The sequence below is a fragment of the Xenopus laevis genome, chromosome 5L (assembly GCF_017654675.1).
Source record: "Xenopus laevis strain J_2021 chromosome 5L, Xenopus_laevis_v10.1, whole genome shotgun sequence".
NCBI classification, from domain to species: Eukaryota; Metazoa; Chordata; class Amphibia; order Anura; family Pipidae; genus Xenopus; species Xenopus laevis.
The window spans coordinates 19,502,761-19,517,074 of NC_054379.1; the positions used below are offsets into that span (position 1 = coordinate 19,502,761).

General features: G+C 42.5%; 1 protein-coding gene across 1 annotated transcript; it reads right to left on the reverse strand.

Moving 5' to 3' along the window:
* Window positions 1-13,661, reverse strand: lbh.L (limb bud and heart development L homeolog; the record flags this gene model as incomplete). Its single annotated transcript, NM_001088038.1, is given in 3 exon segments — window positions 1-2,132; window positions 9,591-9,687; window positions 13,494-13,661. Coding segments are annotated over 3 exon segments (309 nt in total). The 3' UTR covers window positions 1-1,946.
* Window positions 13,662-14,314: the final 653 nt, after the last annotated feature.

The window sequence follows — 14,314 nt, forward strand, 5'->3', positions numbered from 1 at the left end:
TTGGAAAGCAATTTCAAACTTTTATTTACAACTGTCACAGTGACAAAAGTAGTTTGGAAAAAAACAAAACAAAAAAAAAAAGCTAGCTTCTCCCTGAGCCTCAAAAAATTACAGAAATATATATATATATTATAATACAACAGAGAGTACTGGAGTGCTTTTGTTCACGGATACATTAGTAACAACTGGAAATATACAATACTCTCAAAAGGACGCAGACACAAGGTTCCTGATCGTCAGCAGACGCTTCCCCCCACTTGAGCCCCAAAAAAGCACGACACATTATCTTCTATCCCTACAAAGTCACAATTGTGTCAATGTTAGCAATGAGAGCACATTTATTGTCCATCATGGAGGCCGTGCAGGGCCCAGACTCTGTTGACGGATCACAGTTACACCCCGTTGGTAGACCGTTAACAGGAACAGATGTACTAAACACACACATTGGTCTAGAGACTTTCTTTTTAAAGTTGACACTAACCATTTGGAGATGCGGACGAGACCATAAGAACATTCCACGTGTTACTAGCAAGATATATACGCATATGATATAAGCTTTACAGTGTGTTTTTGAGAGTTTCAAAGCATACACAAGTTATTGCTATAGCTTCAGGACTCGACAGACCGAACATGAACGAACCAGGTGATATATGTGCGCCCAAACCATCTTCCCTTCACGCCCGCCAGCATTGGAAACTGAGGTATTTTGCATATCGATAGGTTCCGTGCAAACCGCAAAGAGAAATCGTTAATCGGACGTTTGATATGAAGCAGTGAAAAAAGCTGCACGGGGGTTGGATTACAGAAGTGGCGTTCAGCAGCGGGGACGGGAAAAGCGAGACAGATGTGTTTATCATATGTTCTGTCAGCACCTAACAAAGGGCATTAAAGTCCTTTCAGCACAGGAAGGTTTAGAGAAACAATTAAGGGAAAGGCTGGTTCTGCTTGTGAACATGGATAATGGGCCTGAACTATCCTTTGATGATCCCGATCTTACTCATTATTCTTCTTCCCCAGAGTCATCACCATTAAGTAAATGTTTATAATTACATTTTGTTGGATTTTACTGGCAGAAGATCTGTTCACAATCCTTTCGCACACATACACACAAAAAATAAATGGTGCATAACTGTAAAAAGGTCTCTGACAATATAAGTGCACTCTATGGGCACAACTATGGTACTAAATAGCGGACAATGGAGGTTTCGCGGGCACATATGGTGTAAAAGTAGTGAACACCAGGAGGCAAATTCTTCGTTAGGGCCGGAAGCTCGATATAAAGAAATTGATGTGTTTTTAGGGAATAATCCATGTGGGGGGGGGGGATATGAAAATGATGTCACGGCTTTATGGTCTTGTACAGTAGGATATGATGATTGTAGACATCCCCCCAATTTAAGTGATGACATATTCCTTGTTCAACTTAAAGATATGACAAATGGTTCCTGGATTTTCAAACTGGGTGGAGGAAGAACTGAAATGACTATCAATATCAGCCCCCCCCCCCAAAGAGCCTTTAAATTTCCTACTTTCATTCAAATGGGGGACAAAACGTTTGGAGAGATGGAGTTTTTGCCTTTTGGAGGGAATCAGTACCGCGCCCCTATAGGTGTTCAATCATCATTTGATCCTCGATTTGTCATCATTAGAACCTACTTGAATTTTACTGCTGCCTCAAACATCTGAAAAAAAGAGCTCAGACAACATCTCTAAGTAATGAAGGAAAAAAACAGCGAGCATTTCTCAAATTTCCCCACTTCTCGTCACATCGAAGGTTGCTTTATTTCTCGCAAGAAAAACAGAATGAAAAAGAAAAAATCTTGCAGGTGCATCTTTGAATTTGTCATCGTTAACAAAAGCATCCCTAACCAAGTCTTAGTCAAGCCATTTGTCGATCCCTCTTGCTCCAAGCGACAATAGGTTTACAACTGGTGGCAACATCTCCGTTACTGCTCGTTCTCTTTCTTTGTTTGATCACAAGTGCCTTCTTTGTCTTCATCTACCACAAACTCTTCTGGGGGCCACCTTAGCTCCCCGCTCTCCACGTCGCCTTCTGTGGGTTCTACTACAATGGAGGGGAGTCGGTCTTTCAGCTTGCAGCATCTCTCGAAATCTGAAGGGTCTGGGAAAATCTGCAGGAAAGAAAGACTGAAGTTACTTCAAGGAAACAGATGACTGACAATAATACATTGTACGACCAACATCCGGCCCCATCTAATGCTGTAGATCAGTGATCCCCAACCAGTGGCTCGTGAGAAACATATTGTTCACCAACCCCTTGGATGTTGCTCCCAGTGGCCTCAAAGCAGATGCTTATTTTTCAATTACTAACTTGTAGGAAAGTTTTGGTTGCATAAAAATCAGGTTTGTGGCAGTTTGTAGGCTATCAATTCACAAAGGGCTACCAAATGGCCAACCATATCCTTTATTTTGGCACCTCCAGGAACATTTTTCACGCTTGTGTTGGTCCCCAAGTTTTTATATTTGAATGTGGCTCGTGGGTAAAAAAGTTTGGGGATCCTTGCTCTAGATCATTGAATAAGAGAGACTAACCCAGAACTTTAATTACTGGACACGTCCTTTTACCTACTAACCAGCCAAATCTTACCAACTAGACCAGGGGCTCCCAAACTGTTGTCTCCAACCCCTAGGGGGGGGGGGTCCAGGCCCAATGGCAGTAAAACTCAGTCTGAAGGGTAGTTAAGGTATAATTTGGGAGGAAGCCACTGGATACACTTAGAAGTCAAGCTTGAAGTCAAGTATGAACTTTGCATTGAACACTTACTCTGTCCGAAATACTCTGGGACCTCTAGCTGTATGGCTGATACACCAATGTATGTTACCTGTAACCCATGAACTAAGGGGGCCTAGTTAGGATGAGTTTGGGTGATTATATAGGAAGGCGATCCCAACCTTTGTATACATTATATTTCTAACCTTGTTATGAACTAAACAGCCCAGCCTGAAGGCCAGTTAGGGTGAGATTTGGGGAGAGTGCTTATTTGTGCCCTGGATACCTCTAACTATAGCAGGGTGACTATTACCACAATGTTTCTATATATCTGTAACCTTGTTATGAGCTAAGGGGGCCCAGTCTGAAGGCCAGTTAGGAGAGATTTAGGGTGAGTGCTTATTTGTGCCCTGGGTACCCCTGGAACTATAGCAAAGTGACTGTTACCCCAATGTTTCTATACATCAAATATCCTAGTTATGAGCTAAGGGGACCAAGCCTGAAGATTGGAGCTAGTCTTCTCAGTCGGCCCACAATCTACCGCAAGCAGAACACTTGCCAATGTGCATTTAATCAGTGTTTAGTCCTGTATGAAAATTTAGAATATAAAGCACGTTTCCCCTTTCTGGCACACATACAGAACGCTCACGCTCACTGAATTCTTGTACTTGGCAAAAACAGGATTCGAAAAATAATAAAATAAGTTGTAGATCATATTTTCCAAGCAACAGTATAAAGTTTAAAATTGCTGAATGGTTAGGTCAGTTTTTTCCACCAAGTCATACTTTCCGGAGCAAAACTGAAGATGTTGTAATGGTCATTACCACAGAAAAGTCAAAACCACTTAAGTGCTGAGGCTTCAATGCTCAGAGTGCAGAATGGTCAGGGCTGGTTATAATAGCAGCAAGGCCGTAGCTAGAAATGTTGTACATGATGTTTTGTGCTTCTAGTAAAGATCTCTGTCTCCAAAGATGCCCCAGTAGCTCCCCATCTTCTTTTCTGCTGATTCACTGCACATGCTCTGTGCTGCTGTCACTTACTGAGCTTAGGGACCCACTCACAATATACAGTACACATAGAATAGAAATGTCACTATATAAGGCTGATTAGTAATTAATACAGATAATTACTACATGGCAGCACAGAAACCAGTGCAATTAGCATCAGAATTCAATCAGCCTTGTAGCATCAGCTTATATTACAGACCAACCTCATTTTCTGCTGGATAATTAGTGACGAGCCCTAATCTTAGCTTCTCAACAGCTGCTCAGAGCCCACTGAGCATGTGAGTGTCACAGACACTTTCCAAGATGGTGACCCCCTGTGACAAGTTTGAAGTCCTGGATCATTGCTGCTATTGACAAGCTCAAACTTTAGACTGGTGCAATAAGTTCAGTATATAAAATGGCATTTTTAGCCACATTCATTTTTTAGGGGTTCGTTCCCCTTTAAATAGGGTAGATCTGTCTGACCAATGCCCCTTTACAGCTGTGATTGGACTCCAGATACCCTTGTCTATTAGGGGTGCTGGGAGTCGTACTTTAGCAATATCTTGGCTGACAGTAGATGTTGGCAACACTTCTACTTTTAATATTGCTCAGCTGCTGAGTTACGTACAGGCCCAGGCACATAGGTCGGCAGAATTATGTTGCCCAATGCGAGCAGAATTCAAAGCAAACGTCTGATTGATCTAACTCAATGGGGCTCATTTATCAACACTGGGCAAATTTGCCCATGGGCAGTAACCCATGGCAACCAATCAGATTGCTGCATTCATTGTACTGCTTGCAGCTGGCTTAAAAAGCTGATCACCGATTGGTTGCTATAGGTAACTGCCCATGGGCTAATTTGCCCAGTATTGATTAATGAGCCCCAATGATTCTTAACCCTACAAGGCAAGACTACAACTCCCATAATTCTTCAACACAGAATCAAGGAACCAGACATGCGGATAGTTGTAGTTCTGCAACATCCAGAGCCAACAGGGGGTGTAACTCATCGTCTGTGTATCTCTGAGAAATCCGGATTGTATTACAGTTCATTTGACTGGCCCTTTTGTCAGGAGCAGGTTAGTCTCGAGTTACCCCAGAGAGGAGGCCGATAGTATAACCACAAGGAAAAGGTCATGGATTTGGGCAGCTTTGTCAGCATTTGCCCTGAATGTGACATGGTGAGATAAGAACATTTCCACAGCCAGTGCCAGAGCATCCAGCCGACTGTCTGGAGCCCATTGTCAGGCTGACAAACACAAGCAAACAAGGTATCGATGCATGGAATGGGACGTGGCAGGGGGAAATCTTTATAGTTATAGACAAGACCAGGGACTCGGCTGAGGGGAGAAATATGGCAGCTCCCAGTAAAAACTTAAGACAAGAAGTTCCTCTATGTCTATATATCCAGTAAATGCTCATATTACTCTAAACCTTGCCAATTATAAATTAAACCATGCATTCCTTAAAGGGATACGGTCATGGGAAAACGTGTTTTTTCCCAAAACGCATAAGTTAATAGTGCTGCTCCAGCAGAATTCTGCACCGAAATCCATTTCTCAAAAGAGCAAACAGATTTTTTTACATTCAATCTTGAAATCTGACATGGGGCTAGACATATTGCCAGTTTCCCAGCTGCCCCAGTCATGTGACTTGTGCCTGCACATGAGGATGGAAGTACAGGCTGTTATTTCTCCTACTCAATGTAACTGAATCAGTCTCAGTGGCACTTAGCTTTTGCTATTGAGTGTTGTTCTTAGATCTTCCAGGGAGCCGTTATCTTGAGTTGCTATCTCGTTACCTTCCCATTGTTCTGTTAGGCTGCTGGGGGGAAAGGGAGGGGGTGATATCACTGCAACTTGCAGTACAGCAGTAAAGAGTGACTGAAGTTTATCAGAGCACAAGTCACATGACTGGGGGCAGCTGGGAAATTGACAATATGTCTAGCTAGCCCCATGTCAGATTTAAAAATTGAATATAACAAAATCTGTTTGCTCTTTTGAAAAATGGATTTCAGTGGATTTCTGCTGGAGCAGCACTATTAACTGATGTGTTTTGAAAAAAAACATGTTTTCCCATGACAGGATCCCTTTAATGTGACAAATACAATTCAAAATATGTACTTTGATTATATGAACCAAAAATCCCATCATTCCCAGCAAACAGGCTGGGCACAGCGCATCAGTTTCCCCATCAAAGATAACTATAGGCAATTGGTAGGGAAATGAATCAAGTCATTCCGCCGGCAGTGACTAAGCTCTGGGTTGGCTGGGGCTGCGCTGATGTTCTGGACAGGCTGAGAGCTCTTGCCAAACACACGGGCCTCTGGCTAAACTTAGAACACAGTTTGGAATCTGCCCCAATAACCATTATGTCTTGTTTGTTAGTGCGCCATCCATTCAAACTGTCCGTGGGCCAGAAGACTTTCCGGCCATCAGTCTCAGCTTGCGGAGAATTGGTCTATTATTCCCATTCGATCAATAGCGATTGTTTTATGGACTACAGATACCGAAATTAACGTTAAAAGGAAAAATTGAAATTAAACAACATTGTATTAGCAGCAAACTCAAGTCAATAGACCGATAACTACCCTATAATGCCACCCATTAGAACTGGATCTCTATAGAGCCAAGGATAATAACTACCAGGGTGCACATCTGCTACCACTTTTTGTACTGTCCATATGTACGCAGCACAGTCACGTAGAAAGTGCAGATATTCCCCTGTGCCAATTGTGGGAGCCCAAGGCAAATAATTGCAGAGATTTCCATGCCCATGAATCTGTTTCTAGTATCTGTGCCAATTTATTCGGGCAATGGCACTGAGGGTGACTGCCAGTGTTTTGGCACCCATGCAACTTCCAGTTCACATGTGGGGAAACGCTGCTCTGACTGATGGTAATGTCCTTAACCCTGTTGGTGCACTAATGGGGCAGGCAATTATTGCTCAGAAAGCCTTCAGGCAGAGACAGACAAGAAGATTCGGGGAGATAAGTTGCCTGGCAACAAATCACCTCTTCTTTGGGCGACTAATCTCCCCAAACTGCCTCCCCGCAGGCTAGAATCGAAATGGCTGCAGGATGGCATTTGGAGCTCTTCATTTCCGAGGTCACCCGAAGTTGCCTCACGAGGAAACTCCGGGCGACTCTGGAAAACAAAGCCGGCGATTTTCTGGTGATTTAGATTCTAGCCGGTGTGGAGCCAGTTCGGGGAGATTAGATTATCTCCCCGAATCCTCTCGTCTGTCTCAGCCCTTACAAAGCAAGACAACTCAATGCACCAAACTCCCATTTTGCAAAGGCTTTTCACAATGTCTAGTGCAGATTTGACTAATAAGCAGAGCCCGGCCAGGTTGCCCAGACGCCCTAGGCAACCTGGGCGATCACGGCGCTGGCTGGTTGCGCGCATGCCCAGAATGGTGCTCGTGATGCGCATGCGCGAATTGATGCCTGTGGCGTGATGCATAAGTCACAGAGTATGAAAGAGTTAAGCACACAAATGTTCTAGGGAAGTAGCTAGAACCTTAAGAGACCTGGCACTATTATAATTAAATACATGGAAACGTAGCTCAAATAATTTGTTTTACAGCTTTTTTTTTATACATAGAGTTCCTCAACCTAACTTTTTTTTACATCTGCAGCAAGCACACTCACACGGAGAGAGTCACTGACAGATTTCCCCTGCTCTGATTGGCCAATAGGCAATCTCTGTGGCAACACAATAACTGGACGCCTCACATCCGAGTGTTGGGAGGGAAAGCCAAGGTGTGTGGATCTTGTGACACCTCTGCCATCCTTTCTACACATCAAATGTCTTAAAGGGAGACTGCACCCAACTCTGCAAAACGGAAGGAAGTGAAATGCTTAGCAATTTTCACTACATTTAACCTTTAGGTTTACTTTACAGTATGTATTAGAATGGCCTATTATGAGCAACTTTTCAGTTGGTCTTCATTATTTTTTTATAGGTTTTTTTAATGAATTGCCTTCCTCTTCTGACTCTTTCCAGCTTTCAAATAGGGTCACTGACCCCAGCAGCCAAAAAGCTTTTACTCAGAGGCTGCAATTTTATTGTTACTTATTAGTTATCTATTTCATCCCTAATCTAGCCCTATTCATGTCTCTTTCAAACCACTGCTTGGTTGCGGGGTTAAATCGGACCCTAGAGGTAACTGCTGAAACTACAAAATGGAAAGCTGCTGCTCATAAAAGCCATATCATTCAAATACCTCAAATAATAAATAATGAAGACCAATTGCAAATGGTCTCAGAATATCACTCTCTACATCATACTAAAAGTTAATATAAAGGTGAACCACCCTTTTACTGATTTCAGTGGTTTTAAAGTTTTATAAATTGCAATCAAAATGATTTTTTTTATCACCGTCTGATCTCTAGTTTTGCCCCGGGTCCTGTCCAGGCTTCTGCTACATGGTTTCAATAACAGAAAGGGGGTCAACAAATGTTGCTTTTAGTAGAAATTCCATGTATGCATACATTTACAACCAGTGGAAATCTAGTTTGTGTAAATGGGAAATTGCTTAAGAGTCACAATCTCTCTCATTGTGCAAGTTTTTGGGTGTTGTAGCTCGATGTATATCCTGAACACTGTTGCAGCCCATCACAGACAGGATGTGAGTAGCAATGATCGTACAGACGTAAATAGACGATACGTCAAACGGATACACAGGATTCCTATCAATGTACCATTTATAGCATGACGATCATTCAGATTTAAAGAAAAAAAAAAAATTAAGGAAAAGGTGGATTCTTAGTCCTTTTCTTGGCCACAAGCCTCTTCATGAACAAATGAGCGTTTATCACTAACGGGGTTAGAGAAAAGGAGATTGGCATCTCTCGCTGGAATGACTTAGGCTGTTCTGTTAGTGCTGGGGCCGAGTCCAATGCAGAACCACAAGGAAAGTTTGTTAAAATATGTCTGATTAAAGTAAAGCCTTGCAGTAGTCAGAGCATCAGAAATGTTTATGCAGGCAATATATGGAAATTTAGTATTAGATTTGGGGTGAGTGATTATTTGTGTCCTGGGTACCCCTGGAACTATAGCAGGGTGACTGTTACCCCAATGTTTCTATATATCTGGAACCTTGTTATGAGCTAAGGGGGCCCAGCCTGAAGGCCAGTTAGGGGGAGATTTGGGGTGAGAGCTTATTTATTCCCTGGGTACCCCTGAAACTATAGCAGGGTGACTGTTACCCCAATGTTTCTATATATCTGTAACCTTGTTATGAGCTAAGGGGGCCCAGCCTGAAGGCCAGTTAGGGGGAGATTTGGAGTAAGCTACCCTGGAACTATACCCAGTGGAATAGAGAAAAGAGGATGATCACAGAAGCATTAAACTCCTTGAAAATTAAAGCATGCTGTGCAGTCACCAAATGTGCTTTGATAGGGTCAAGGCTGATCAATCAAGTGATCACCAGTGGAACCAGAAAGAAGTCAGTGAGTGGTGTTCATCCTCCATTATCATATTATCTGACTTAACTGGAAATTTAAGCCTTTTTATGAATAGACTTTTATGGTTATTCCCCTTTAGATAGGAAAATATGGGAAGCATGTCATTAATAATAAAATCCAAGAACAAGGATTTCATTATGCCCAGGAAAGTGAGCTTCCATACTGCAAGTCTAAGCTACATGGACAAAATTCAAGTTCAGCTGAGGCAACAAATGCAGAAGTCCCATTAAAATATAAATGTACTGGTGAGGGATGTTCTGAGCACAAAATAAGCTTTACGCTTATCGAAGACAGGGCTTATTTTATGGGGGAGACCTAGAGCTGTATACACAACAGTCGGCAAGTCTTATTCCTTAGGTTCTTCCCTGCCCTTTACCAGCCAATGAATCCAGCAACCTACCTGATAGGAATCTTTGCGAGGGCTTAATCCAATTTCATCCATGGACTGAGTGTTCATTATTACTTCTGTCATCTCAGCAGATCTCAGATAATCAGTGCTGAAATAAATTGGAGCAGATTGTTAAGAACGTACCCAAAAAAAATTTACATTATCTGAAACAGGGATAACGTCACCAAAACAATATGCGTCACCTCTGTTCCAGTGAAAACAAAATTGGCACTGGCTGCACATTGACCCCCTGCAGAAGTCACTGCAAAAACCCAAACCATGGTCCAATTCTGATAAATGTGCATTAGAGAAACTGGACTTATAGTTGGGGAAAGATGCAAGTTTTTAATCCAGAGGTGCTTCAATGGACAATGTTCTTAAGACAACCATTTCTAGAAGCATTCGGGCAAATGACAGGTTCCCCATACATCATGAAAGAAAAAACCACCGATGGTGATTTATTTGCATCCATCAACTTTCAGGGCAACACAGTATCACTTAGAGAGACGGCATTTGGCACATTTGCCAAACATGCGACCGGATACAGTGCTGGACAGTAACCAATGAGTGGGAAGTTTTGTATGGACAGGGATGAGGGAAATGTGAATAATGAAGGGGAAGTGGGTGCAGGGGAATTTCCTTATATAAAAATAAAAAAGCAGGCAGGGGATTGTTGCCTAAGCTGTTAAGCAGATACAAGTCACAGCCTGACATGACATCGGTTTCTCTGCATAAGCGGAAAATATGAAAAACAAACCCACACACTAGAACTTTAACTGTACAAAGAACTTCCTTCCCCCGGCCAACGGGGCACAACCCCCTGCTCAAACTGCCGTCTGCTCTAGGCTACATGGCGGCATCAATTCAATCTAAATTTATCGGCAGAAATTGCCTTAAAGTGATTTTTATAAGCATTTTATGGGTATTTTTATATTGTGGTGAAGATTAAAACAGGACCGACGTCAATCTTGTGCACTGCACTCCCAAGAGGTCGGCATGCCTCCATTGTTGGCCGACAGTTAGTCCATGGGCTAAACTATGCACCTGGGTCCCCACATCAGGCAAATATGGTATATTCTGGCAACATGACCAGGTTTTTCTATGAATGGCTAGCTTTTAGACCAATCATTGACTTTAAATAGACTGGCACAGTGATTGTTCCTCCTGCAGCAATTAAAGCAATTTGTCCATATCCAACCTCTGCAGCAGCAGTGCAGTTGCATTATGTAACGCTGCCTTACGGAGCCAATCGCTGAAGATGCACATCTGGTTCTACAGGGAATATTAAGCGCTGGAAATTTATTTTACATAATTCCTTTTGCATAATTACGAGCAATTTACCACTGTCCTGCTCTTGTGTCAAAGCGAAAGGTGCAGCAGCTAATTATAACTTGGTCTCCTGCTTATAGCAGAGCACTTACAGGAACCTTAAAGGGGAAGTTCAAACTTAAATTTAAACTATTTAGTGGGATATAGGCAGCGATCTGAAAGAAACACCAACTTTTATTTGCAATTCTTTAGTTTTGCAGATCTCCAGACTGGTGTTTAAGCTGCTCTTTGGTTGCTAGGTGGTGGTGGTCTGACCGGAATAATTAAGACGAGTGCATTGTTGCTAGGGTTGCTAAAGCATTAAACTAGACTGCAGCCTCAGCTTTAGTTTAGAGAGAGGGACAATAGTGTTAAAAGAGTGAAAACCTGTACAAAAATAGCAAGAAATAAAAAAAACAACTATGAGTAAGATTGTCTGGAGGATTACATCCTTTTGAGTCAATTTCCCCTTTACCGAACCCTAAATACCAGAGCTCCAGAGACAAAGCAGAGTGTGAGAAAGTGATCTATACAGGGATTATGCAGAAATGTACCAAAAAATCCCTCCACAGCCGACTATTCACTACACAAAGCCCCAAGTAAACATTACCTTGAGCCAGCTACAGCCTAATTACTGAGCCTGATGGGATGGGTCTACCCTATTGTGCCACACGACCAACATTTAGAGTTATTTTGTCAGTTTTCTTTTCCTTCTTCCATTTATAGAAACCCAGCTGTCTGATATTAAGGAACACACAGAACTCCCAACTAGGCTCACTGCTGTTTCTAGTGTAAAAATCAACCTGCAGCTGTTGCTGAACAACTACAACTCTCAGATCCCATTAGCTAGGGATGTGTAGTTTCAACAATAGGTTGACTAGGACCCTTTCTTTGCCTTTCCTATGTCAATCCCCAACCAGAAGGTTTAAAGGCACAAACATCCTGTTTCTATTAATATTGCGCTGCAATTAATTTGGATTTAGTAGCAAGGTCACACTAATAAAGCCGATCTACTGACCAAGAACCAGACTTAATTCCTCATCCTTCAGAAGACATTAATTACCAGCACTCCCGGCTGCCTGCAATTGAGCAGAGGGCACAAAGCTGGGCGATGTCAGGGGAAGAAGTGGTTACAAAGCCCCACCAAGGATTCAGACAATGGAATCAATTAGCTGCAGACACAGACAACTTCTGTACAGGATGCAACCAACCAAAATAAGCACCCATCTGCACCCCACAAAAACCCTTCATCTATAGGTCTGTATCCCAATAAGCACATCCACAGCCTGGGTTTGGTTTAACTGCCCCTTTTCAGATGACTTGGAGGGGGTGGGGGTTTATTTTGTGAATGAAGGCTACGGGTGGAGACTCGCCTCGCTGTCAGATTGTGAATGATTTCTCCCAATGAATGGCCGCCTCTTTAATGCATAAGGAGTGCTGCAAAGTCATGCCCAATGCGGTCATGGAAAATGTGTGTGCTCGCACCTACAGGTGGTGTTGCTAAGGAGACAGCACAACAGTCAAGAATAGAGACTGGGGAAATATTTTAATAGCCTGGTCCCTTTAAATACAGTAGAACCCCCATTTTAAAGCCCCTGATTTTAAGCTTTTCCCTCATTTTACATTGTTGTGTGGTCCCACCTATATATTATGCATAATAAATTTCCCTGATTTTACACCATTTTTTTTCTTGTCCCCAGAAAACCATAAAATAGGGGTTCTACTATATATATATATATATATATATATATATATATATATATATATATATATATATATATATATATATATATATATATATATACACACACACACACACACACACACACACACACACACACACATATACATGCATACATATACACACACGCGCATACATAAAAACACAAGAGCCTGTAGCACAAAAAAAAGTTCAAGGTTGGCAGGGCATGCTGGGAACTGTAGTGCAATAATAAAAAGTTGGCATTTATGCAGTTTGCCAACTTACCCTTGCCAACAAAACCTCCAGTTGATTCTCAAGAGGACTTGAAATGACCAACCTCCCCAACTGCACAATTAAAAGAAAAACCTATGTAGAGTGTATTTCCAGTAATCAGATGCCAGGCTGCCCAGGGATAGACCCAACATGTGCCAGTCCCCGAGACACTGCATTGATAACTCCCAATGGCCAGTATAAAAATGTAGTCAGCTCTTGGGCAATACTGATCACTTTAAGACTTGGGCGGTCATTGACAGCCTTAATTCTCCTGCACTGTTCTTGGGGGGGGGGGGGGGGTATTAAGAGCCAAGAGACAAGGTTTATCATTATTATTAAAATGAATAATTCAATAAACCCTTCTCCAAGAGAGAATTAATTATTAATTATATATATTTATATATCTATAGAAATTATGCTATAAGGGACATTAGAGAAAGAGCGCCTGTCATTGGCTAGGAAACGTATATGAGACCCCCAGTTCGTGCAGGAGGGTTAGGGCTGCGCTCCTATTGGTGGACATTAAAAGTCCCTCCACCAGGAAAAGTTTAGCCCTGGAAAAATACACGGGAAAGGCTTCTAGACAATCCCAATAATATTGGCAATAATAATAATAATCCCCCAGTACTCACCAGTGAATGGGATAAAATACAGACATTAAGTCCAGAGGAGCTGCCAAACTGCTTGCTTTAAAGAGATCCCAACAAAGAAAATCACAGGCTGCTCTGAAGAACTTGCAGGAGCAACAGAATTAGTCCCGGAGTGCAGAAACTTTGCCCCGACAGCACAAACACAAGAAAACCGCTGCGCACCAGAGCGCTCTGTCTCTACCAGCGCCGCCGCACTGCCTTATATAACATAGGAGGCGTGTTTCACTGGCGCCACGCCCCGCCCGTTTGACGTCAGTAGAAAACATGAATGGGTGTATGTTGGCTGCTCATCCCCTGGATACAATGTGCTGGGGTTTGTAGGCGCTGAACATTCATGCTCACTCATCCTCTCTCAGCCAATCAGAGCTCAGAGATCGCAATCACCTGCATTCTGCACTCTCCCTCTAATTCTCTCCCTCCCCCCCTCTTCCATTCAGCCTGTCTCTTTGTTCTGCAGGTTTAGCCCCGCACTTGCCCTTTGTCTCTTCCTGCCTCTCTACATTCCCTCACTCGGAGAACCTGTCAGCATAGATTATTCAGGGGAGCTGGGGGGTATTTTTAGCCCCTTGAAAAATATATTCACACCCACATCAACAAATCTGAAATAAGAGTTTTCAGCGTGGGGGGGGGGGGGGTGTTGGTTTTGACTAGAATTTTCTGAAAACCAACAGATTTATCTGGAACCCGAGAATTTCACTTGCAAAGAAGTGAATGTGATGGGATGTGGCAGGGAATGGGTTAACAGCACAATTTTCCCCTCCCCCTTTTTCTTTCCCTCTCTCTGTAAATGAAAAACAGTTTTT